Source organism: Dermochelys coriacea, chromosome 5 (assembly GCF_009764565.3).
Source record: "Dermochelys coriacea isolate rDerCor1 chromosome 5, rDerCor1.pri.v4, whole genome shotgun sequence".
Lineage (NCBI taxonomy): Eukaryota > Metazoa > Chordata > Testudines > Dermochelyidae > Dermochelys > Dermochelys coriacea.
Genome location: NC_050072.1, coordinates 51,599,897 through 51,626,785, shown reverse-complemented (window position 1 = coordinate 51,626,785; position 26,889 = coordinate 51,599,897). Strand labels below are relative to the sequence as shown.

The 26,889-nt window shown below is 41.9% G+C and overlaps 2 protein-coding genes across 4 annotated transcripts; both read right to left on the bottom strand.

Annotated features, from left to right (window-relative positions):
• Window positions 1–959: 959 nt before the first annotated feature.
• Window positions 960–12,547, bottom strand: LOC119855376 (survival of motor neuron protein-like). Of its 3 annotated transcripts, none has more exons than XM_038401170.2 (9): window positions 12,221–12,547; window positions 11,795–11,866; window positions 10,532–10,657; window positions 9,943–10,143; window positions 5,821–5,961; window positions 4,736–4,807; window positions 2,930–3,040; window positions 1,848–1,933; window positions 960–1,030 (listed from the first exon to the last, which is right to left on the bottom strand). In XM_038401170.2, the coding sequence occupies exons 1-8, from the start codon at window positions 12,272–12,274 to the stop codon at window positions 1,877–1,879; spliced, it is 834 nt and encodes a 277-aa protein (XP_038257098.1). In that variant the 5' UTR covers window positions 12,275–12,547; the 3' UTR covers window positions 960–1,030; window positions 1,848–1,876. The 3 variants fall into 3 exon arrangements, with proteins under 3 accessions (XP_038257098.1, XP_038257099.1, XP_043371025.1); XM_038401171.2 differs by having other exon boundaries at window positions 960–1,026; XM_043515090.1 differs by lacking the exons at window positions 960–1,030; window positions 1,848–1,933; window positions 2,930–3,040 and adding an exon at window positions 3,751–4,543.
• A 3,101-nt stretch (window positions 12,548–15,648) lies between these two features.
• On the bottom strand, window positions 15,649–22,538 carry LOC119856250 (small EDRK-rich factor 1). The gene is made up of 3 exons (XM_038403583.2): window positions 22,381–22,538; window positions 20,065–20,173; window positions 15,649–15,834 (listed from the first exon to the last, which is right to left on the bottom strand). Exons 1-3 carry the CDS (start codon window positions 22,385–22,387, stop codon window positions 15,762–15,764), a joined length of 189 nt encoding a protein of 62 aa, XP_038259511.1. The 5' UTR covers window positions 22,388–22,538; the 3' UTR covers window positions 15,649–15,761.
• Window positions 22,539–26,889: the final 4,351 nt, after the last annotated feature.

Below are 26,889 nucleotides of genomic sequence, written 5' to 3'. Positions count from 1 at the left end.
ATGCAAATGAAGGAGTGTACATGCTACTCTTGTGACAGAAGAGCTGTGGGACCAGAAGCCAGGCTGCACTCCTCACAGTAGGGCCAGGTGAGGAGGCACTGGTCAGAGCAGGGCACAGGGGGCTGCTATGATCTAGATCAGGGGGTCTCCAATCTTTTTGACTTACACAGCCCCTGTGCCAGCTCTAGGGAAGCAAAGGAGGGGAAAAAAAAAAGCTGCCACTGAAGACAGGGCAGGGAGAACCAAGCCGCTGTGGGCATGCTGCTGAAGAATCAAGTCGAACTCCTCCTGTTGCACACTCCCACCGATGGTCCTGTGCATGCACCCATTTTGGAGACCACTGATCTAGATGTTGTGTCTTTCCTATGTACATATGCTATCCAAAAGGTAAAAAAAAAAAGTAGGAAAATTTGTTATGAAGTTTCAAAAAGCAAATTCAAAGTTTAAGTTTTATTTACAAACATGCAAAGAAAGTATAGCCACAATTCATAAATGAGCCTTCCCAAGCTCATCTGCTTTTTGTTCAAGGTTCTGATCCTACTCAAAGATAGTGACATGTAGAAAATGTTAAACATTAAATATCGTAACTCCCACCAGCAGTCACAATTACGTACATCATTGCCTCTCTGTATCTTGGTTAAATATTTTGTACTTCTGTTCTGATCAAAATTACGTGGATTATAATTCAAATTACAAATTTAAAAATGTAACAGTGCAGAGAGATCATGTATATATCCACTTGTTTCAAAAGGGATCTGTACAGTATTTTTAAAATCTGTAATATCAGCTTTAAATGATTTAAGTGGGGCACGTATATTATTGCTGCAGTGCTTTTTAAATATACATCGTGCTGGTTGCCTTTAAGAAGTCTGGTGTTGCACTAATTTAGTCAGGCAGTTCACTATTAAAATGCAAGGGATCTAGATGTTAAGCCCAGTTTGTCTTCGTGCTTTTAAAAAAAAAAAAACAGATCTTCATCAACCAATGCACAAGTGACATCTCTCCCACAAAGAGGGATATTTGTACCTGGCTTAAAAGAGAAACAACAATTATATTGTGTAGGTACATGCAGGCACTAATTTTTTTAAACAAGTATCACATGCAAGTCACTATAAATCATACTTGCCATTTAAAGACAAGTCTGTCAGAAAAACAAGCGAAAAGGAACAGATGGCAGAATGCATCTTTGCACTGCAATAAAGCGATTAATACTTAAGGGAGATCCTATGCAAAAGTTATTTCAAACCAAGGTGGGGGTGGGGGAAAATAAAAACCTTTACAGGACAGAAATCTTAGTAAGTGAGCTAGATGTTAGTCCAGTCTTGAAAAAAGACTCAAGCACAATCTCTCCTACTCTACACATTTTTAGAAACAATTGCTTGCTTATACATGTAGTGTCAAAAAAGTCAGATTTGATCACAAACTCTCTTAACAGGTCTTCTGTTTCCACAACTGATTAAGTTAGCTGTCTTGTTCACATTAAGATAGCAGCCCTTCTAAATCATAGTGGAAGTAGTCAACAAAATGGACAAATTAATTTTTAGTAATACCCACCACACTGATTTCCTAGTCACAAATCCCTCCTTAGGAAGTACTGTTAAGAGCCCAGTCCAGCTCTTACCCACTATACCTGGTGGCAAGTCACTTGCTACATTTTGACAGTGGCAGAGATTTTCTTCACTGATGGCCATGACTTGATGTCTTAGAACCTAAAGTTGCCCTTTTCTTTAAGGGGACATACTCCAGAGCTAGGATGTAAACTGCAATTCTAAACTGAGTTTCTGAGTTTGATCACAGGCTAGCCACTGATTGCAACATTAAACTTTAAACACAAATACAATACTTACAATTGCTCAAGATAGTAAGTGATATTCAATTAATTAGGGTGAGGACCTCGCTCGAAGGCAGCTTCCATACGGCTCTGTTTTAAACCCTATAGGACACAGGATAGCAAGAGTTTGTTGTTCAAGTGTGAAGACAAAATAAAAAAAAAAAAAAACTTTGTTCATCATGGTAAAATATTTTGGGCCCAATCCTTCTAGTCTCTCATGACAAGCAGATTTGGTTCTTTATAGATAACAGACTGAGGACAACCAACCAAACTATTATATTGAAATCAGGAACTAAACCTTAACTATTTGCTATTGTCTTGATCTGTGTCCCTACAGAACAGCTTGAGAAATTTTTGCTGTTCAACCAAAAGTAAATAATGGAAACCCACGGACATTTAATCTAAAGCGGCAATTCCCAAATTCTGTTTTAGTCTTCACTCCACATTTGAACATTAACAAGAATGTTACATTAAAAAAAAAGGGCCATTAATTATCAAAGCTTAAGTTCAATCCTTTCTACATTTTTTCCCCTTCCTTTGCAATTATGCAAAAAGCAGCCCTCCACAACCATCGATTTTTCATCAGTGTGGAGTACCAGCATAAATTATCCATGTACCACAAATCCACTCCTCCCACTGGTCAGCAATGAAGAATGTTGATTGGGGAGGAGGAGGGTGTTAGAGAATAGATTAGCTATCTTATACCCCACCAATATCCAGCAATTGTTAGAAAATAATTTTTACAAAACAAGTCCAGATTTATTCCAACCACACAATCTGTTCTTCAATTATGACAAACTGTGCATGCTAGGAGACTCCACTGGACTGGAAAGCTGCAACTGTTGATCTCAAATTATTTTTATATATTTAAATGTGCAAATGTAAAACATAGTACGTTCTCATCAGTTAAGTGGATTGATCTGCTTTTCCTCAGAGAGAGACAGGAACACTTAAACAGAATGCCTTTAGAGCTAGGTTCTCAGAGTAAAAGCTCCATAAAGGGAAAAAAAAAACAAAAGCAAAAAACCTACTTTTCTTAAACCATAGAAGAACCCAAAGCTAGACCACATATGCAATATTTCAACAGGAGTCACTTACCAGATAGTAGCCGGTGTGATAACCACTCATATACCAGGCTATTAACATACTTCCCAAAGCTTCCTCATCTTCAGGAGAATCTGGACCCATGGGTGGTGGAGGAGGAATCAACTAGGAGATTGCAACAAAACCCTGTGAACTGGCTTTATTTAACTGGTGTTTATCTTACAGGCGGGGAAGTGAATGATAACAACCAACTGTGAAATTATTAACAAATAAATTAAGGAATAGAAATGCATTCTTGCACACGCTTCAAAATAAGATAGATCGTATTTGCTTAAACACCTTATTTACAAAGGCACATGAACCACTGCTCTTTATTTAGCTCCTCTGATCAGCATATCCACTGAGAGATACAGTAAGGGAAAAAACTTAATTTTCCAAAATTCGTAATACACCCAGGGCTTTTCTACAAACAAAAGCTTTGACTATACTGATAGTTAAAGCACTACCCACCCACTAATGCAGATGCAGTTGTATTAGTATCATTATTCCCTTCAGGGAAGGGAAATAAGATTGTCAGTATAAGGGAACTTGATATCTGTTGCAATTATTAATAAAATTTTAAATTAATAAGGGAAAAACAACAAATACCAATTTAACAATAAACTCCTTTATTAAATCCACAGGCTAAATGGTACTATATGTAAAAAGAAAAGGAGTACCTGTGACACCTTAGAGACTAATAAATTTATTTGAGCATATAAAATCTCCCCACTGTATTTCCCACTTCATGCATCCGATGAAGTGAGCTGTAGCTCACAAAAGCTTATGCTCAAATAAATTTGTTAGTCTCTAAGGTGCTACAAGTACTCCTTTTCTTTTTGCAGATACAGACTAACATGGTTGCTACTCTGAAACCTGGTACTATATGTAGTTGCTCTAAACATGCCTAAATAATAAGCAATTTATTACATTCCAACAGTAACAAAACACTGTAAGCATTTGATGAAGATACTTACAAAATGGGCTATCCCCAGGGTACTCAGACCCATATTGGTCAGTTCCAAAATGTCAATCAGGTATTAAAGAGTTTATTTTTTTATACCCTTTAACCAACAAGTGATGTCATTGCCAATTACCAACTTCAGTTAAAGACCAATTTGAGACAATTCATCCTTATTTTGTCTTAATCCAGATAAGATTTACAATCTCCTTTCTTCCCAAGGGTTTTCCGCCTCTCCTCCTTGCTGTCCAACAGTTTTCCCATTGCACTTAGGCTTAAACACTGGTGTGGGGGTTGGGGAAGGGCTATGTTGGCTCATTTTAAGACATTCTCTTTGTTTGATTTAAAACCATCTGTAGTCACACCCCCTCTCTCTCAGTCAGAGGCTGCTTTTTTAGAAACTTCCCCTCATGTTATTAGTTACTTGTTATTGAATCAGACATCCTCAATACTTTATTCCTTCTGGCTTTACCACTTATTATTTTCAAGGCCTTCCTCCTACTTGCTAGTCAGGCCCTTTCTTTGCAATACATATACATTTCCTTAACCAAACTTAAATAGTTAGACCAGTATAAAAACTCTGTATAAAACAGATCTTACTCACTCTATCCTTGTGAATTCCATAATAGAAACGTACTCCCTGTGATCCTGAATACAAACCCCAGAAGCTGGGAGGAAATTTGTAATTGCAACATTAAGATCGGCTTAATTGGAACACTGCTACTGGGCACATACGCAGTACTGAACAGGTATTCATTTCAATTTAAAAGCAGGTATGTGCACACAGGTGACCAAGAAAGTCAGAAAAGTGGAGATCACAAATATTTGCCTTTAACCACTATTTTTCACATACCACTTACCGGAGGTCCTGTTGGGAATGGTGGGGGGCAGCTTGATAAGAAAGGTGGTGGTCCACTAAATTTTGGTCCAGACTACAGTGAAATAATTGAATACGAAACAAAATTTGGAATTAAAAAGGGAAAGAAACCTGCCTTAAAATATTATGCAACAGATCACAAAATTGCTTAAGCAAAGTAGCAAGTCCCAATGACTTAAGGAATCAGAAGTGTAGGAATATGGGCCAGCTATAAAAGCTTCTTGCCGGTATTCTCTGACATGAGCGTCAGCAAGCCTAGCAAAAAAAGACAGTGACTTTATAAATATCACAAAGACAGGCTTGAAGTGATGTTTTAATAATAGTAATTTTTAAGACGCCTTTTAAAGGGAATCTGAAGTTGCATACTCGCATTAAAAAACTGTTCCTTACATCTAATATTCCTATATCCAAGATACAACTGATCATATCTGGTCTAGCATACTAGCTAAGTTCACTCTATTTTTGAATATTAAATTTACTATACCACACATTTTTATTACAAATCACACGGTGTCTATGCTCGTATTCAAAGATGAAATGATAGGCTCTTATCTTAATTTATACTGGATCTTCACATATGAAATGTTCTGGTCATCTTCCACTTATATTGCAACGTTCCAAAAATAAAGCCAATTGTTTTTTCAATTGCATTTCATACAGAATCTATTCTAGGTTGTAAGTACATAGGGTGACCCCAAAGAAGTCAATGGGAAAACTCCAACCGATTACCAGGGTGTCTGGATTTCACTCCTACGATTTACCACAGGGATATTTAAGGTTCAGGAGTTGCCATGAGAGCTTAACACCATGCAAAAGTTGGAATTTAATGTCTAGAAGAAGAGTGGTAAACACATTATTTTCTCAAATAAATCATGTCAAATAAATCATGTGAAATAAGTCATGTCTGAAGATCCTGCTCTGCTTCAGGCCACTGAATATTGAATATTTCCAATATATTGAAAAGGACTGGGCCCAGTACAGACCCCTGGGGGGCACCACTATTTACCTCTCTCCATTCTGAAAACTGACCATTTATTCCTACCCTTTGTTTCCTGGGGCTATGCTTACCCTTCCCAGGCCTGGTGGTGGTGGAGGTGGAAAATGGGAGTTCCAGTGAGAGGATTTTAATTTTGTAGAGTTGTATTTGTTTCCAGGTGACTGGAAGGACTTCTCACTTTCATCTGTTGAATACTGAGTCTCATTTTCATTCTAGAAAGGAAATTGTATTCTTAATTAAAACTCTTGTAGACTTATTCCCAGGTTACAACTCTCACGTGTTTATAGCAAATGTTAAACCAAATTCAATATGAAACCTTTCACTAGGAAAGCCTTGTCCACATCCTCATCTTCCATCTTGATTTCTTAACTCTGCCCCTGCCGATTCAAAAATGCACTTGCTAAGATCAGCTTCCTTGTCTTTCATTTTGACCATGTAATCCCTTCTCTTGTTGAATCTCTCCACTGTCTCCTCCCTTTCTACCACATCAAGTTCAATCTTGTCCTCACATCCAAGGTCCTTTACAGTTCTGCTACTCCCTTATTTAGTTGCTCATTCCTTAAGAACAGCCATACTGGATCAGACCATAGGTCTATATAGCCCCATATCCTGTATTCCGACCATGGCCAATGCCAGGTGCCCCAAAGGGAATGAACAGAACAGGAAATCAAGAGATCCATCCCGTTGCCCATTCCCAGCTTCTGACAAACAGAGGCTAGGGACACCGTCCCTATCCATCTTGGCTAATGACCATTGATGGACCTATCCTCCATGAATTTATCTAGTTATTTTTGAACCGTTATAGTCTTGGCCTTCACAACATCCTGTGGCAAGGAGTTCCACAGGATGACTGTGCGTTGTGTGAAAAAAATACTTCCTTATGTTTGTTTTGAACCTGCTGCCTATTAATTTCATTTGGTGACCCCTAGTTCTTGTGTTACGAGGAACAAACAACACTCCCTTATCTACTTTCTCCACACCAGCCATAATTATATAGATCTCTATCATATCACACCCCTTAGTTATCTCCTTTTCAAGCTAAAAAGTCCCAGTCTTATTAATTTCTCCTTAGCAGCCGTTCTATACCCCTAATAATTTTTGTTTCCCTTTTCTGAACCTTTTCCAATTCCAATATATCTTTTTTGAGCTGGGGTGATCACATCTGCACATCGTATTCAAAATGTGGCTGTACTATGGCTTTATATAGCTGCAATATGATTTTTTTTCCTTATCTGTCCCTTTCTTAATGATTCCCAACATTCTGTTCAATTTTTGGATTGCCACTGCACATTGAGTAGATGTTTTCAGAGAACTATCCACAATGACGCCACGACCTCTTTCTTGAGTGGTAACAGCTAATTTAGACCCTATCATTTTATATGTATAGCTGAGATGTTTTCTTATGTGCATTACTTTGCATTTATCAACATTGAATTTCATTTGCCATCTTGTTGCCTAGTCACCCAGTTTTGAGAGATCCTTTTGTAGCGCTTCACAGTCAGCCTGGGACTTAACTATCTTTAGCAATTTTGTATCAGCAGCAAATCTTGCCACTTCACTGTTTACCCCTTTTTCCGGATCATTTATAAATATATTGAAAAGGACTGGGCCCAGTACAGACCCCTGGGAGGCATCACTATTTACCTCTCTCCATTCTGAAAACTGACCATTTATTCCTACCCTTTGTTTCCCATCTTTTTACCAGTTACCAATCCACGAGAGCACCTTCCCTCTTATCCTATAGCTTACTTTGCTTAAGAGCTTTTGGCGAGAGACCTCATCAAAGGCTTTCTGAAAATCTAAGTACACTTTATCTACTGGATCCCCCTTGTCCACATGCTTGTTAACCCCCTCAAAGAATCCTAGTAGACTGGCAAGGTATGATTTCCCTTTACAAAAGCCATGTTGACTCTTCCCCAACAAATTATGCTCATCTACGTGTCTGAAACTATAGTAAAGAACAAAATTGTCAATCAGTTTGCCCAGTACTTAAGTCAGGCTTCCTGGCCTGTAATTGCTGGGATCACCTCTGGAGCCCCTTTTAAAAACTGGCGTCATACTAGCTATCCTCCAGTCATTTGGACAGAAGCTGATTTACATTCTAGGTTACAATTAGTAGTTCTGCAATTTCACATCTGAGATCCTTCAGAACTCTTGGGTGAATACCATCTGGTCCTTGTGACTTTTTTTTTTTTTTGCATTGCTCCCTTATCCCCAGCACTGCCACCAGTTGTCAGCCTTAACAACCCAGTTGTCCAGTTCTCCCACTCTTACCACTTTTTTCTAGTCTCGTATACATCTTGGGAAGATGGATTTTGATCATCTAAAATTCAGAAAGTGACTTTAAGACATTTTAATGCCGGGGCTATTTCTTAGCACATTCACACACAAAAAGATCACTCTCTAATCTCATATGAAATCCTCCACCTTTAACACTGAGCTCAGCATCAGCAAAAATAGTAGATTGTTTGTTTATGTTTTCTTGTAGAAAGGGCCAAAAGTCTGCAGTGTACAGGGAAAAAGAGACAGCTGTTTTCAGACCTGACATGTCTACTACCCCACTTGCAAAACTTCTTAATGTCCAACACTGCTGATTAGAAATTGAAACAGATTGATATGTGCCTGTCACACTGAGAAAGACAACCTCTCCCTTCATTAAATGATTATTAATTGAAATATCAGGAGAAGCAGGGTTTTGCAGCAATCCTGCAGGTGAGAATTATAGTTTTGTGCAAGAATCATAGGGCCATATACAGTCCTGATGTGGCAATAGTAATAATACCACTTAGCTCTTCTAAAACACTTTTCATCCAAAGCTCTTAGAGCACAGTAACTCCTCATTTAAAGTCGTCCCAGTTAATGTTGTTTCGTTGCTGATCAATTAGAGATTAAAGTTGTGCAATGCTCCCTTATAACGTCGTTTGCCAGCTGCCTGCTTTGTCCACTGCTTGCAGAAAGAGCAGCCGGTTGGAGCTAGCTGGTGGGTGCTTGGAATCAGATTGGACCGGCAGGCCTCCCTATCAGCTCCCTGCTCACCTAAGATCCCTGTACAGCAGCCTCCCAGCAGGCTATCAGTTGCCAGGCAGTTCAGTTTTCTCTCCCCGCATTGCCACGTCTTGCTCCTGCCCTCTGCCTTGGAGTTGCTCCTGAGAGCCTCCTGCTTGCTGTGCAAGGTGGTGGGGAGGGAAAGAGGGGTGCTAATGTCAGGGTGTCCCCCATCCCCGCTTCTGCTTCCCATCTCCATAGAGCATGGGGGGACACGACAGGGCTCAGGACGGAGGGAGCTTGCAAGCAGCAGCTGCTGTCTCAACTTGCTGATCTACTTAAAAAGGCAGTGTACTTAAGAGTTGGGTCCGTGTACTTAAAGGGGCAACATGCGTCTCTCTCTCTCACACCCACACACGGTGTGTGTGTCTCTCTCTCTCTGCCATGCTGTCTCCCCTCCCTCCATTCGTGCTGCATTGGAGAGTGTGAGGCTACATTAACAACAATGTATTAACCATTGAGGGCTCAGCCGAATGCTAGTTCATCATTTAGCAGAAACGCATTCCCTGGGAAATATCCCACCCTTTTCCATCCTCTGACTCCATCACCTCAAGCTTCACAATGATCATTGCTGTGTACAGTATTGTTAGTTAAAACTTATACTCTGTGTGTGTGTGTGTGTGTGTGTGTGTAAAATATAGTCTTTTGTCTGGCGACAATTTTTTCCCTGGAACCTAAACACCCCCCCCCCCCCCCAATATTTACATTAATTCTTATGGGGAAATTGGATTTGCTTAACATCATTTTGCTTAAAGTAGCATTTTTCAGGAACATAACTACCACATTAAGGGAGGAGTTACTGTACTTTATAAAAAAAGGTCAGCACCCCCATTTTACAGACAAAAAAACTAAGTCCAGAAAGGAAGCCACTAGCCCAAGGTCACCCAGCAAAGCAGTGGCAGAGCTGGGAATTGAAGTCAGGTCTCCAGAGTCTCAGTCCAGCGCCCAATCCATGAGGCCACAGTACTAAACAGGCACCATATACCCATTACTTTCAACAGATTCATGACCATTTATAGCAAGGATCACTTTTGATTCACATACTCTTATCCCCCTTCAGTTCTACCAGGGCAACAGGAATACAACAAAAGTTAAAAGGCTTTGCTTATTTTTAATAGAATATTAATTGTTTATATTTGCCCTCTCACCTCCCCGGCATTCTGCTCCTTGTTTTCTTTTTCAACGGTGTTTGGAAGAAGCAGATCAGATAGATTGTGCTCTTCCCTATTTCCATACCCAGTGTAAACAGCAACACAGGTCCCTCTCTTCTGATCGATCGAGGCAATAGTTGCTAGGTACACATTGCCATCCTCAGACCAAACTGCACTACAGGCATCACCAACTTTCCACTGCAACAAAAGCAAGGAAGTCAAGTCAACAGCTGTATCTGTGACCCTTGAAAAATGTTTTCCCCAGATGTACCTTTTCTCATCCTCAAGTGTTTCAAACATCTAAATGTTAACATATCCATCTACTATGCATACAAAAACTTTTGAACTAAATACTGCCCGATGTGCCTCTCCTCACGACAGATTATTCTTTGTATCCAATTAATATGTTTCTAAAGTGGCCCCAGCAGAGCAAGAATTTATAAATCTTGTTTACAATCTCATTGAGGTCAATAACTAAAATCTTCCCTTGATAAGCAAATAAACCCTATGTTTTAAAATGGACTATGAACTCATGCAGTACAAAAATCATTAACATTTAGTTTTGATACTCAGTTTTTAAGGTGACCTGCTTCAATGGTGCTGCGTTGCTTTTCTTCCTACTTCTGTTCTTTTTATTATTTTTTCTCTTTGTCCCTGAGCATTGTTCTTGTTTGTCTGAAGGCTCTGAACACTCACCATTCTTTAGAGCATTCTACAAAAGAGAAAAGGATTAAACAGATTATACCCCAACATCTCAACTATGACGTGTCCTTCTATCCCCCTATCAAAATAGCAACCATCTAAATTGGGGATGCAAATGGAAAATTTCTCCTGTTCTCATAAATGAGATAATGGTAAGGGTACATGCATTTACTTTGTCTATATTTCATGTTGTTGTAAAAAGGTCCACTAAATTTAGACGTGTGTCTTTAAGACACTGATTTTAGCCGAATGTGACCATTTCCACTTGTATGAGCCATTTTCTATAATTCTACTTTCGAAAGAATATTCTGACCAAGATGAACTTTTCTACACTATGGGTGTTTCAGCAGCGCAGCTATGGCAGTATAGCTGTTCCGCTGTAGAGGTGTCTTGTAGATACTTTCTACAGCAACTGGGAAAGGATTTTTCCATCATTGTGGATAATCAACCTCCTCAAGTAGTGGTTGCTCTGTCAACAGATTTCAGAGTAGCAGCCGTGTTAGTCTGTATTCGCAAAAAGAAAAGGAGTACTTGTGGCACCTTAGAGACTAACAAATTTATTTGAGAATCAGCTTTCGTGAGCTACAGCTCACTTCATCGGATGCATTTGGTGGAAAAAACAGTGGGGAAATTTATATACACACAGAGAGAACATGAAACAATGGGTTTTATCATACACACTGTAAGGAGAAAAAAAGAAAAGGAGTACTTGTGGCACCTTAGAGACTAACAAATTTATTAGAGCATAAGCTTTCATGAGCTACAGCTCACTTCATCGGATGCATTTGGTGGAAAAAAATGCACCATTTGGTGGGTTTTTTCCACCAAATGCATCCGATGAGGTGAGCTGTAGCTCACGAAAGCTTATGCTCTAATAAATTTGATAATCTCTAAGGTGCCACAAGTCCTCCTTTTCTTTTTGCAAATACAGACTAACACGGCTGCTACTCTGAAATCTAGAAAGTTGGGGCAACCAACACCACGGCCCCGGGAAGGAGGGCGGGTCCGAACGCTGCCCCCGCGAGGCTCCCCGCGGCCTCTGGGCGGTACAACGCAAAGGTAAGAAGAAGTTTTTGGAGCTGGGGTGGTTGTGTTTGAACGGCTGCTAGCACAGGAACGGAGACACGGCGCGGCAGAGCCGCATTACCTTAAATGACGCCACCGCTCTGTCGTACGCCTTTATCAGGGCGGTGTCATCCCAGATGTCCGAATCGTCGCTCTGTGGGGGGAGCGGGGACAGGAAGTTTTACCACCACGTGCAGCCCGCGCGCGGCGTTGCCCCCCGGCCGGGTCAGGCCGCAGCGGCGGTCACGGGGTCTCGGTTGGGGGGAGGGCGGACCGGGCACAGGGTAAATACGCGCCCACCCGGCCCGTCCCCTAATGGTCCACGGGCAGCGCTCGGTGCCAGGCGCGGGGAGCAACCCCCGCCGCCAGGCCTGGCCCAGCCACGCGGCCCCGCCGGTTCCACGCGACTGAGGCGGCCCCGGGCCTCAACCCGGTGATGAAACGCCTGGCTCCTACCCCGAGCCGCGACCCCTGCCCGAGGCGAGACCCGCGCGCCTCCCTCCAATACCTGCCCGGCGCCGCGTTTAAACAGCACCGTCTCGGCCCCGCCATGGCCTGCCATAGCAAAAGTTTGACCGCTCGCTGGCCTCCACCCCTCAGCCAGCGCGCATGCGCGGCGCTTCACACGCGCCCGCTCCCGCGCACCGGGGAGTAGAGGGGTGGAGCTTGATTGGCTGCGGCAGCTGCCTGTCGGCACGTCCCTTTACCACTGTCCCACCCCCTCGCTACGGACAAAGCGGGCTGCCTGCGACCCCCTCCAGGGCGCTCCCTTCGCCGCACGAAGAGCCACCTCCGCTCCTACCAACTCCAGCCCCTGCTCCTGCTCCCACAGCAGGGTTGCACGCGGGTTTGACGTGCTGCCCTTGTTTTAACAAGGGGTCCTCCCAGGATCTTCTCAGCCCTACCCCTCTCCCCCAAATGGGTAGGGATAATCTGTTCATTTCCTGTTTAAATGAATGTGCTTTTCCAAAAAGAGGCAGGAGCACAGACAAATTCACCCAGGGTCTAAGTGCTCTTGTGCAGGACGTTTTATTTTCTTCTGGAAGAACAGACTAAAGGCATCGTTAGCATAATGCACTGCTCAGAGTGTATGATTTTAAACAGGGATAAGAGAGATGGAGAGGAAATTTAGGGAACTGTCAGGTATTTTCCCCAAAATGTCTGTGGAGCAAGATGGACATCTCAGTGCAAGAATCAGAGTCCAAAATTCAAGAAATCAAGACAATTTAGAAAGTTATGTAAGGAATTTCAGGTTTTGTATTTATGCAGAGGTGAACTGCTTATATAAACCACTTAATGAGTGCTGTGGCTTGACAATGCCCGTTTTACTCCTGCAAATATTTTCAGTTCTGAATTTTGCATCTGGCATGGTGGAAGAGACCTAAAATGGGTAATAACCCTACTTGTTCATAATATGGGTAAATATTAATTTTATGAAGAGCATGCTTATACTACTAGTACTGCAGTCAAAACTGCCACCCTTGCAAGCAGTCTTGAACAAAGCAAATTTCATTACATCATGTCAGGCGTTCCCTCCCCACCCTGAACTCTGGGGTACAGATATGGGGACCCGCCTGAAAGACTCCCTAAGCTTATTTCTAGCAGCTCAGGTTAAAACTTCCACAAGGGACAAATCCCTTCTTGTCCTTGTACGGTATTTGCTGCCACCACCAAGTGAGTTGGACAAAGATTCAAGGAAAAGAACCACTTGGAGTTCCTTTTCCCCAAAATATTCCCACCAAGCACCTTCACCCCCTTTCCTGGGGAAGCTTGAGAATAATATCTTCACCAATTGGTAGAGGTGAGCACAGACCAAATCCCTGAGTTTTTTAGGACACTGAAACCAATCAGCTTCTTTAAAAAAAACAAAACAGAACTTTATAATAAAGAAAAAAAAGTATAAGAAGCACCTCTGTAAAATCAGGATGGAAGGTAATTTTACAGGGTCATCAGATTCAAAACACACAGGGTTCCCTTCTAGGGCAAAACTAAAGTTACAAAAAACAGGGCTAAACCTCCCTCTAAGCATAAGGAAAATTCACAAGCTACTCTAACACATTTCCTTGCTTACTATTCTTATTGCTTACTATTTCTGTAAAGTTAGATGTATCATTCAGTAGGAGCTAGATTACTTGCTTGGTCTGTCTTTGTGGCTTTAGAGAGAGCAAACAGCACAAAAACAAAGCCTCCCCCAAGATTTGAAAGTATTTTCTTTCCCCATTGGTCCTTCTGGTCAGGTGCCAACTAGCTTAATTGAACTGATTAACTCTTTACAGTAAGGGCATTCTGTACCTCTGGCCAAGAGGGATTTTATATTACTGCACGCATACATAAAAGTTGTTACCCTTCCCTTTATATTTATGGCACACCCTTCTTGCAGTTTGGAATTAACATAGGGAACACTACCTCTCTGTATAAGGATGATGGCATGATTATAGCTTTTTGTTGATACTATTGTACTACTTTGATAACAAGTTCTTGGCCAATTATTGATCTCTCTTTTATTGCCTCCCAGAAGAGATATAAAAACAGTGGCAGAACAGGTGTAGATTATTCTATCAATCAGCTGGAGGCATAGAACTCCCCCCCACAAATTGGGTACCTGTAACTTCCTCATGCCATTTGTTTATCTTCATGCAGGGAAGAGGGAGTTTATTCAGATCTAGCACTTTCAGACAAGCTTGTGCTTCATTTAAATTGACAGTTATCCTTAATAGAAGATCTGGCAGATTGTCTAGAGATCAAGACCTGAAATTAGGCTAACTGGTAGTTCAGACTACTTTCTATTTATTAGTGTACTACAGAGGAATCAAAAGGAAACTAGAGTTTGCATCTTTTTTGAGGCATGCATAGAAGGCAGAAGGAGCAGTGAAAGCTGAATGACAATGAATAATTCCACCCCCCCCCCCCCCATGTATATATGGATAACACTAGCTTTAAGGTCCTTGAAACCCACCTTACCTGCTCCCAAGAAAAGCCAGTTCGCTAGAGTTAACCTTACACTCAGTTCTCTGCCCCACCGATGAAAAGGAATCCCTGTTTAAAGGCAATTTACCTCATTGTACATAGCATTTTGTATGTATAAGGAGAAATGGAGGACTGACAGTTAAATGCATGTTTAAGAGTTTTTTTTAATTACCCTCCCATGATTTTTCTTAAAAAAAAACAAAAACACATTTTAATGAAAGAGGGTTAGTGTTCAGATTTTTCTGAGCAGGAATAGTTCTCCTTAACTTTCAGCTGAGGGTGCTCAGAAAATTCAAGGAGTTATGCCATAGATCTGTGGTTATGAGGTTGCTGCCCTTCCCAACCAGACAATGTTTTAACTTGGTGAGGCTAAACTAAAAGTTTACAAGAAGATGTACTGTAATCTTTCCCAGAGGACAAGATTAAACAAGTCATGCCAGATTTTAGTCTTCTAAAAGTTACTGTTTTGAAGAGTTCATTTTCTTGGTCTTACGGTGCAGATTTCTTTTAATTCAAGCCCAGTAAAAGGTTATCCACTGTACCCCATTTCAGATTAAACAATACTTTATGCGACATTTTATTGTAAAAATAATTTAAAATGAGATTTACAGTTCAGACCTTTACAAGTTTGAATGCATTGTACAAAGGTATTGGGCTTTTAAATTAGTGTACCACTGTGAATTAGTGTTATACTTTAAGGGTCACAAAGAAGGTAAGCTGGTCTAATTGTGGCTTTAATAGTGTAGTCACACAAGCCATTCAGTGAAGCCAACATTGTTAATAATGAAAGGTGCAGTTAAGCAATTGCTACCATTACTTAAACTAGGCTTATTTGCATGCCTACAAGAGCGCTTGCAATTTTTTTTTTTGAAATAAAGTATTCCAGGTAACTTAATGAAGTCTTGGTTTACTCAGCCTATATGAACCAAAAATTCTAAATAGGTGCAAATTGAATAAGTCTGCAAGTACAAGATAAACATTTGCCATTTAATGATAGGCCACTTTTACAAATAAGTCTGATATTTTAGGCCCTATAACTTGATGTACTGTAACATTTTAGGTTATTTATGCAGCCACACACTTTATTTTGCTTCTGCCTGCAGGGTCTTCTTCTCATTAGCTGCTTTCTGCTTTTGCTGCATGATTTCAGAGTCTCTGTAAAAGACAGACATTTAGTTAGAAAAATAGTGAGTTACCTAAAATATTCCTTGACTGTTACTATTAGGCTTCATCTTACTTTCTACAGATGACTTCCATTCTTGCTTTTCAACCAATGGAAAAAAAACAAATGAAACGGCATATAATGGATCAGTATTTTAGCTTAAAAATGATTAGGACAATAGGTTGATAGCCCTGCAGAGACCCAGCCCAGATACCAAGTCTACTTGTCTGCATTTTACTACAATGAAAGAACTATTGATATTTTATGTACCTGTCAACATTCGTCCTGGATGAATAGATATTTCCAAGGTAGCATTGAAGTTCTAGTCTGATACTTCTTCAGCAGATGGTGCATACAGTAGATGAATCCAAGCTCCAATATTTAAACCCACTTGAGGTACTGATAATTTTGAGTTTGCCAATACTTGGCAGAAAATGGAAACCAAAACTATTTGGTATAGATATTCCAAAATCCAATCCACAGATTATACTCAGTCACATGAACGAATTATATATAGATCAAGCTCCAACAAAGGTCATAAGTCCTGTCTCATATGTTCTCAGTAAAGTCAGGAGTTGACAGCTTTTTACCTGGTTGTAACACACAGGGAAAGCATCTTTCTACCTCTAACCTTTAGGTCAAGAGGATGTGTCTCTAATTTGACTGGCTCTGAAGACAGCTATTTACTAGACCAGTTTCATTTTGAAAGTGTATTTTGAGGCAGTTGCTATTTAATTCAAGGCTGACTGCACACTTTAATATAGTACCTTGAATTATAGAATTAACTATAAAGTCTTATAATTCAAGAACACTGTGGTGGCCTTGAGTCATGTTGTGACCAGACTTTACACTTAATTTGTTCCTTTGATCTTAGTTTTTAAGTACAGATTGCGTTTAGTGTGATGCTTCCCAGGATTGTGAGTCACCTCACCACTAGCATGAAACAGTCTGGTCTGTGCCTGCTGTGGATCATCTCCCTGAAGGCAACAGCCTCTGGCAGCACAAGCACTATTTTCCAGGCCTCTGCAGACCTTGCTCTCCATTCAGATAAGGAGAGGCACACACCAATCCCTGAATACTTGGGAATGTTCCCTGTAGTGTCCAACCCCTAATCCAATGAACACTTATAGAATTACCAGGACTGCTATTCTCAAAGGAACAGTACACACTAACTTCTGAGATTCAACTCAGGAACATCACTTTGCTTAACACCACAGCACTTAGATATAGCTACAGTGAAAGAAGAAAAAGTTTATCAAAGACTATAGTAAAGTGGCAGTAAGAGTATTGGAAACAAAAACAAAAATTGGGCTGTTGATTAATTGCCGTTAACTCATGCAATTAAAAAATTAACTGCGATTAATTGCACTGTTAAATACCAATTGAAATTAAATGTTTCTGTATCTTCAAATATATTGGTTTCTATTACAACACAGAATAGAAAGCGTATTACAAATATTTGCACTGTAAAAATGATAAATTTGTCAATTCACCTCATACAAGTACTATAGTGAAATCTATCATGAAAGTAACTTAATGTAACCAAAAAAAAAAAATCTACATAACTTCACTCAAAAACAAAACAATGTAAAAACTTTGTCTACAAATCCACTCAGTCCTACTTCTTGTTAAGCCAATTGCTAAGACACAAGAGTTTGTTTCCATTTTCAGGAGATACTGTTTCCTATTTACAATGTCACCTGAAAGTGAGAACTGGCATACGCATGGCACTTTTGTAGTCAGCATTGCAAGGTATTTACATGCCAGATATGCTAAACATTCGTATGCACCTTCATGCTTCAGCCACCATTCCGGAGGACATGCTTCCATGATGATGCTTGTTAAAAAAAAATTGTGCGTTAATTAAATTTGTGACGGAACTCCTTGGGGAAGAATTGTATGTCCCCTGCTCTATTTTACTTGCATTGGGCCATACATTTCACGTTGTTCGTTTTAAGAACACTTTCACAGCAGATCTGACAAAACGCAAACAAGGTACCAAAGTGAGATTTCTAAAGTTAGCTACAGCACTCGACCCAAGATTTAAGAATCTGAAGTGCCTTCCAAAATCTGAGAGGGACTGGATGTGGAGCATGCTTTCAGAAGTCTTGAAAGAGGAAGATTCTGATGCAGAAGCTACAGAATCTTAACCACCAAAATAGAAAGTCAGCCGTCTGCGATGGCATCTGACTCAGATGACGATAATGAACATGTGGTGGTCTGCACTGCTTTGGGTTGTTATCGAGCAGACCAAGTCATCAGCATGGACATGTCCTCTAGAATGGTGGTTGAGGCATGAAGGGACATGAATCTTTAGCGCATAAATATCTTGCAGATGCTAGCTACAACAGTGTCATGCAAATGCCTGTTCGCTTTCTGGTGACACTAAACAAGAAGCAGGCAGCATCATCTCCTGCAAGTGTAACCAAACTTGTCTGTCTGAGCAACTGTCTGAACAAGAAGTAGGACTGAGTGGACATGTAGGCTCTAAAGTTTTAGATTGTTTTATTTTTGAATTCAGTTATTTTTTGTACATAATTCTACACTTGTAAGTTCAACTTTCATGATAAAGTGACTGCACTACAGGACTTGTAGTATTTTTCAATTCACTCTTTTACAGTGAAAATATTTATAATAAATACAAAATGAGCACGACACACTTTGAATTCTATGTTATAATTAAAATAAATTTGAAAAATGTGCAAAACATCCAAAAATATTTATATAAATAGTATTCTATTATTGTTTTAGAGTATGATTCATTGCAATTAATTTTTTAATCGCTTGATAGCCATAAAAATAAATTTAGTTTTTAGAAAGCATAAGTTATTCTTTAAAGACTCACCCAAAATAGTCCAGCATGTTCAGCCAAACCTGGTTAAGACCCTTTTTTCCATGAAGCAAAAGCACTCTCCTTTTACTCCCTCAATGAAGGGTGCTTGGGGCATCCCTTCTGTCCCCTCAAATATACTCAAGCAAACCTTTGATATGCACCTCACAAAAAGTCCCTCCCCCCCCCCCCGTGTGTTTTTCTTCCTGTTAGTTTTATCTTACAATCCTTCATTTGTATTCACTTCAAATGAATGGTAGGTGGACCCACTGTGAATGAGGCAATACTCAATTTATAGATAGATGAACAAATCTCTCATCTACTAGGTCAAGCTGCTTTTCAGACTGAAATAGCTAATTCCTTGTTTAGATAAGAAAAGTATTCAGGATTTCAACTGAGCTGGTATACTGATTTACTCTCCGTGAACTACACTCTTAAAAAAAAGTCTCAAAGCATATAAGAGGGAAAGAAAATATGAAGAACTGCACAACCTGAACGTTTTGTTTTGGCACCTCAAGTGAATGGCTGGGGAGGTACTGCCACTTACCTCCTAACAAGGAGTCAAAACAAAGGACTACAGTAGAACCCAGAAGGGCATTTGAGGCCCACCCATCCACCCAAGACAGATTCAAGCTCAAGAAATACTGACGGGAAGCCAAGTCTGAGTAACCCAAAATATATGCCCCTCTGCCATGTACATTGGCCAAACTGGACAGTCTCTACGTAAAAGAATAAATGGACACAAATCAGACGTCAAGAATTATAACATTCAAAAACCAGTCGGAGAACACTTCAGTCTCTCTGGTCACTCGATTACAGACCTGGGAGTCCAAATCAGACTCCAACGAGAGACTGCTGAATTGGAATTAATTTGCAAACTGTATTCAAGCCTAAGTTAATTATATCGAGACTGGGAGTGGATGGGTCATTACACAAAGTAAAACTATTTCCCCATGTTATTTCCCCCCCCCCCCACTGTTCCTCAAACGTTCTTGTCAACTGCTGGAAATGGCTCACCTTGATCACCACCACAAACTGTTTTCTTCCTTCCCTGCACCCTCCCTACCTGCTGGTAATAGCTCATCTTAAAGTGATCACTCTCCTTACAGTGTGTATGGTAATACCCATTGTTTCATGTTCCCTGTGTGTGTATACAAGTCTCCCCACTGAATGCATCCGATGAAGCGAGCTGTAGCTCACGAAAGCTTATGCTCAAATAAATTTGTTAGTCTCTAAGGTGCCACAAGTACTCCTTTTCTTTTTGCAACTACAGACTAACAGCTGCTACTCTGAAACACAGTCTACTAGTATCAAGTAGATGCAGCTTATTTTCATGAGCAGAGCTTATAGAATACCACTCACCCTCCCCCAAGACCTGTGTACTAGAACTTACCTTTGTTTTCTCTGAGAAGCAGACAGACTATCCTCTTTCCTTTTCCCCTTGAGGACCTCCTGGGTTTTCTTCAGATTTTTCTGGCGGGCAAGTTCACGCTGGTTCCCACCTACATAATATTCAAGTTTATATATGTGCTGTAATTTCCACTTCTTTACCTTCACTCTTATACACCGACAGTAATTTAGTACCTTAAGACCAAAATCAGTAAAAAGCATTGCTAAAACTACCCATGGAGGTTTTCCTCCCCAAGTTTGGATCCAAGAGAGAAATTCTGCAAGGCAAAACAGCAAGTCTGGTGTAAAGCAAGGAGGTGCTAGAGCTTCCCAAATTTAACAACTAAGAGAATTTAACATTTTTTCCCCTAACCTTGCTCTGAAAAACAGCGAAGTTTTTTGTTGAAGTGTTCCTAAGAATTTCAGTTTGAGGCAGATGTGGCATGGAAAAGTTCTGCCAAATATAAGCAGTTTAGGCTAAGTTACAAGTAAGCCTGGAAGGATCTGATTTTTACTGGTGTCAGTAAATGTTGATTTCGCCACATGTACAAACTGACAAAAGTATTTCCAATGAGGATAATCAATGTTTAGGTATGTAGTCTGATGATCATGTATTTAAAGTTGTACATGTCCCAGGACTCTAAACCTGGAAGTTCACTATATAGTGAAAGTTAGGACTGCTCAGTATAGTAGAAAGATCTCCAGGCCTGCTCTGCCTCTTCAATTACTATTTTAGAATAGGTCAGGGGGAAATGCACCAATGCTCATGTTAATGTATTAGCAAATACTTTTGCTCTGAGGATGACGGGAGTACAGAACACAACATCCATGCCTCTTTTTGACCTCAAGTTATGCATACTATACAGTACCCCTTCATAAGTAGATTGAGACAGGTGTACTTGTGGCACCTTAGAGACTAACAAATTTATTTGAGCAAAAGCTTTCGTGAGTTACAGCTCACTTCATCGGTATGCATCCAATGAAGTGAGCTGTAGCTCACGAAAGCTTATGCTCAAATAAATTTGTTAGTCTCCAAGGTGCCACAAGTACTCCTTTTCCTTTTTGCGAATACAGACTAACACAGCTACTACTCTGAAACCTGAGACAGCTGTGTCTCCGATTGCATAAGCCTGCAACTTCCCTTTCAGGCTGGAGAGGATTTGCATGAGGAAGTTTAGTTCTTAATTACACAGTTCTTCCTTGGATCACTACAGTGAATTTAAGCTGTATGTTTAGAAACTCTGAGCTGAACTTAGAACATCTCACAAGTTGAGCTACGAAACAGACAACTTCAGTAATGCTGAAGATTAACTTGTTTCCAGGAGAAATAAAGAAGTTGCTCTAGAGTTTAAGTAAACTGTAGTAATGAATGTCTGACTACTGTTGTGATGTTTCAAACTCTATTAATTTTTTGCCATTAATATAGTCAAGTGACATTGTACCCCCCACCCCACCCCCCAACACCTGAATTTGAGCAATATGGATTCCTGCAACACCTCATAGTACTGCTGCAGTAGGTTTGATTTTTTTTTATAGTTATGTAGGTAAGAAAAGAGGGCACAGTCTGGCAATGGTAACCCAAGTAAGGCGCTATTAGATGCTCAGGGGCCATTTAGGGGGATTTTTTTGAAGCCTGACAGCCAACAATGAAACGTTGAGCTACAGGCCTGGCTGATCAGCAGCTCATCGCAAACAGCCCTGCAAAGACTACCCAGGAGACGCTGCTTTGCTCCGCGTTGCTCACGTTTTTAAGGCTGGCTTTAGGGACACCGTTTGGGGACCCGGCTCAGAACAGACCCCTTGTTTATAGCCACTGAGGTTTCGCTCCAGAAATACCCGGTTGTACGTGGCGGAAAATGGCGTCACCAAGGAGCGAGGTCGCAGTACGAATGCCGGAGGTCCCCGAGTCCCGGACCCCGCGTTAATCCCCCGCCAGGCCCCTTCCTGGGGGAGCCCCGCACAACCGCTGCTTACCCTAGAGGCCAAAGGGAGGCCGCCCGCCCGCGGGCTCGGCCGCTCCCGCAGTCAGACGCCGGGTGTGGCCACTATGGCGCCGGCTCTGAGGAAGCCTGCGGGGCTCACGGGCCCCGGGGCCTTCACACGTCGGCAGGGAGGCGGAGCGGGAAAGCGGCGCCTGGAGCCTGAATTACCGGGACCAGCCACCATCATGCAGGTACCGGGCCCGACCCCGAGCCGGCGAGAGGGGGACGCGTTCGCTGGCCGCCGCCGCTCCATCACCTAGGCCCGACAGCGGCCAGCGAAGGCGCGGAGCCGGCAGAGCCGTTCCCGGCAGAGCGGGGCCACCCCGGTTGATACTCACGGGCCATAGCGAGACAATATGCCGGGCGGGGCGCACCGAACCCGAGCCGCAGCTACTTCTCCCGAGCGCCCCGACAATTGCCAGAACCTTCTTCTACCTCCCCCTCAGCGCCCCCCCCGCCGACGTGGCTTATATCATGACACGCCTCTGCGATGTCACAAATATGCAGGCGTCACCAAACCACCCCCACCAAGACTAGAATTAGTCGGAGCCTGGGGGGGGGGGGGCGGCGTTAACATTGCGCATGCTCAGTTAGCAGCATGTGCAGGCTGCTGTTGCTCTGATGGACCTCAGTAAATCTGTTTCTCTCGAGTTGTGGAGATCAGCGTTGTCGCGACACTTAGGCTGTGTCGGAGTCTCAGGATATTTGGTGTGCTTTCTTATCCCTTCCTCCAAATTCCAGGAGGCAGTAACGTCACGTGACTAGTTGAAAGCCACAACTTTTCTGTTTTGGAAGCGGGGTTTTGTCCTGCCTGGTTGCATAGAAAAGCGTGAACATATGATCCCAGTGCACCCTAAGGTCTCAAAAACCAGAAAGCAAATAGAGCTGTTTTGAGCCTTTTAGGGAACACGTTGGGTCCTGTTGTCAAATTTTCCTCTTCGACCGTGAAGGCTTTTAAAAAAATTAGAACCGCGATTCTTCATAGAATCACAGAATTCCAGGTACTCGGATTTAAAAAACACACTAAATATTGCAATAGTCAAGATAAAATGGTGAGTGATGGTAAATCTTTAAAATGTCAACTGGACGTGCCCAATATTTACTTGTCTCGCAATATAGAAAATTACGGTGCTGTAACAGTGCCAGGTCCAGTCCTCCTATGCTAAATGAGAACTCATTGCCAGGAATTCAGCGTTTCAGAGGAGGTCATTTTTGTACAGTTTGAGAAAAACAATATTTTAAAATCACATTTAATCCCTAAACAGGTAATATAATTTACCTAAAACTAAATAAGATAGCCCAAAAAACTAAACTTCATAAACCAGAAGCCCCACTTACATCATTGCAAATTATAATGTATCTTTGGGCTGAACTGTTATCTGCTTGATTCTCAGCTCTTGGATTTAGAATTATTTTAGAAATGTAGTACAAAATTCATTCAGCTGGTTTTGAGTTACTAGAATATGAAAAACTCTGGCCCTGACCTTGTAATCAGATCTGTGCAGGCAGATCCTTACAACTATGCAGCACCCCTTTGATTTCTCTGCAGAGGCAGAAGGGTCTGCCATTCCTACACAGATTTCATTATAAAGTTTAGGTCCCAAATCTATAAACATTTAGGCACATGATTAACTTCACTAATGTGAGTAGTCTCAATCAAAGCAATTGGACTGCTCACATGAATAAAATTAAGTAAGTAAGTGCTTAAGCATTTGCAGGATTAACACCTACGCTGTTCAATGAGTTTTGCACGAGCAGATACTTGTAACTAACTAAAATCATGAAGGCAATGGGGCTCTGCATGGACACAAGAGACTGCCTGCATGGATCTTATTGCAAGATCAAGATGTAAAATTATAAATTTTTTGGTTGCAGGGACTATCTCTTATTATGGCCCCGATGAACTCTGTGTAGTTGCCAGGGTCTGCCCATGCAGAGTTCACAGCAAGAATGAGGCCTATATGTGCAGAATGCCTAGCACAATGGTGCCCTGAACCTGACTGAGGCCTGTGTACATGACTGTAATACAAATAAATAAAAGTAATTCCAAACTACAGAAAATCTTATTTATTGACTGCAGCATTAAGTCTGTCACAACAATTATGGTCCTCAAGCAGCAAAGAGGTCCACATGGATGCAGGAGTTTATTTATATGTAGCTTTTTGCTGCATTAGGGCCTCTATTTGCATCTACTTTAATAGGTTATTGTGACGGGGCAGAATAAATGCCTTTTTACTGCCTTGAATTTTGGAGGGTTTTTAATAAGGGTCAGGGCATATAAAATTTACATGTTATATAAAACCCATCAGTTGATTTTAAAAATAAATAAAAATTAAAAAATTAATACTTTACAATTCTATAATAACTTTCATTCCAAAGCTGTTCACAAGCTACAGGTCAAACATTGAAGTCAACTCTAGGGGGCAGAAAGGTAATATTTTGGCCTGAGATATTGATGAAAACACCTTTGAGAAGAGAAGGCTTTATGAGAATTTGGATGGGTCATCTCTAATATTCATGCAGCTCTGGGTTTTAAGAGCTCATCTGAAAGATACCCCTTTCCTCACTCCCTACTCCTTAGAAAACAACACAGTCTCCCATTTATCTGTCTGAGGGGTTGAATTAGGGGGGAAAGGTGGTGCTATTTTTTAAAGCTCCCGCCAACAAAATTAAAGGCTTGTCTACATGACCAATTAGTTTGTGGCTAGCTGGGCTGTGAATCTACACCTAGTAGCAGGCCACTGACCAACTGTCCATATGCACCCTCCTGATGTATGTTAACAGTTTGTTAGAGTGTACTTTGATGTAGTCCTCTTGAAAGTGTCAGCAGGGTGCACTCAGTATATCAGCAGCAAGCTAGTATGGTGTAGATTCACACCTCAGCTTGCCATGAACTATATGTTCATGTAGACAAGTCCTAAACCCTGCTCATGTGAGTTGTCAAAATGAGACATTGCTAACAGTAGATTGTGAAGAATTTCATAATATGATTGTGCATGTTCTGTGAGCTCTACTGCACTCCTTGAGCGTGGCTCCCCCTGGTGGGGTCTGAATATACCTGCGACTCTACTGGATTCCTTGGGCATGGCTTCTTAATTGGGGAAAAAATTAGTATTAAAATTTAAATTATTACTGTGCATGTGCATTAACACCTAACTGAAATGAATGGGGTAGTTAATGCCTAGGAGAGCTATGTTATTCCAGACTCTCTGCAAACTCATCTCCATATCAGTTACACCTGCTTGCCATTTTTGAGGTTTTCTTTGCAACAAAACCTAGAGATATTTTTTTTCTAAATGGAAGCTGAAATTCTAGAGAAAAAGATGGAAGCTTTACAGAGTACTGTTATGGTGTGTCACAGTGTTTCAGCTCCGTCTAAGACCTGAAGTATGGGAAGAATGAAGGAGCCAAGGCCACCCTGATGGCATCTGAGGCCTGGTGTTACAAAGAGACAAGCTTGAGCTAGTGCTTTAGATACAAATATCCTCTCAATGAGTGAGTGGGCAAGTGTGAAGCTGAAGCCTGGGCTTGGCTCTGCATTTGGTGACTAGTTCCTCTATGTCACTTTGAGGTGTTCACAATATGGATCCAAATTTAAGTCCCTACCCTGCTGGCTGTTCAATGGGTGTGGTGCCTGCATCTGTATGGAGCAACTTGCAGAATATATTCCTGGGGCAATTTTGCACGACTGCGTGCATGCAGAATTCATGTCCTGCAGATTTCTTTGCTTCCCCACAGAAAAATGACTTTTTGAAGGTGGAAGCAGAGGGAAGCTGCAAGAGCAGTCATGAGCCCCTCCCCAGCAACACAGGCACATTGTTTTGGGCGCCCAGAGTAGCCAGGAGATGGGTAAGTCACAGCGGGGAGTGGGGGGCACTGGGGACGGCCCTGCCAGTGGCTCCTACCCTGCACTGGGCTCAGCTGCTAGTCCTGGATGGGCTGGGGTTGGGGGCAGACAGGACTTTCTCTTCCCCTGCAAAGAGTGGCTGGGAACCTCCCCTGGCTGCAGGAGGCTCTGCACCCTCCCCCTCCCTGCCCCCATCACTCCTCAGCCATGAGTGGAGCTGCTCCCCCATCCACCCAACCCCTGTGCATCTGGACCCCCCCATTCCCTCACCCCACCCTGCTGAGCCTCACTCCCTTCATCCAGAGCCTCCATGCACCTAGATCCCCCAACAAGCCCCCTACCCCCAGATCCCCCCGCTGAGTTCCCTCTGCACCTGGACCCCACCTCTGGATCCAGACCACCCTCACTGAGCCCTCTGCACCTGGACCCCCATCCTATTAAGCCCACCAGCACCCAGATTCCTCAGTTCAGCCCCCATGCCCTCCCCCCACTGAGCCCCAACCACTTTCACCTGAACTTCTCCTGCACAGTTCCATTGCCCTTGCAAATGGAACCCCCCAACAAGCCCCTGTGCACCCAGATTCACTCTGCACTTGGACGCCTGCACTGAGCAACATGCACCCAGATTGCACCACCCAAAATCTTCTCACCCCACATCTGGATCCCCCCATGCTAAGCCTCTCCACACTTGCATCCTTGTGGACTAAGACTGATTCCTCATACTTGGTGTGCATGGTGCGGAGGGGTAGAGCCCCCAGGATCTTTCTGGGGCAGGCCCAGCCCTTGTGCTGTGTGAGGTTCGGGTGCAGTCTCACTGCTAAATCCATGTTGCGGAGAGGTGCGGGGATTGCAGGTTGATCTCCCATCTCTATGCAGCCAGTGGCCTATGCTTCCAACTGCCACGCTGGAGCCTCCACATTTATTGACACATAAAAATTGTAGGATTTTAGAATATTGTGTACAGAATTTTTTGGTACAGAATTTTTAATTTTTTGGCACA

Excerpts from the sequence above, each read along its gene's own strand:
- LOC119855376 (XM_038401170.2), bottom strand. The coding sequence starts at position 12,274 with ATGGCAGGCCATGGCGGGGCCGAGACGGTGCTGTTTAAACGCGGCGCC. Across the intron at positions 10,658-11,794 it reads GAGCGGTGGCGTCATTTAAG|AATGCTCTAAAGAATGGTGA; the intron begins GTAATGCGGCTC and ends TCTCTTTTGTAG. Across the intron at positions 5,962-9,942 it reads AGGAGCAGAATGCCGGGGAG|AATGAAAATGAGACTCAGTA; the intron begins GTGAGAGGGCAA and ends TTTCCTTTCTAG.
- LOC119856250 (XM_038403583.2), bottom strand. Across the intron at positions 15,835-20,064 it reads GCTTCTCAGAGAAAACAAAG|AGACTCTGAAATCATGCAGC; the intron begins GTAAGTTCTAGT and ends TGTCTTTTACAG.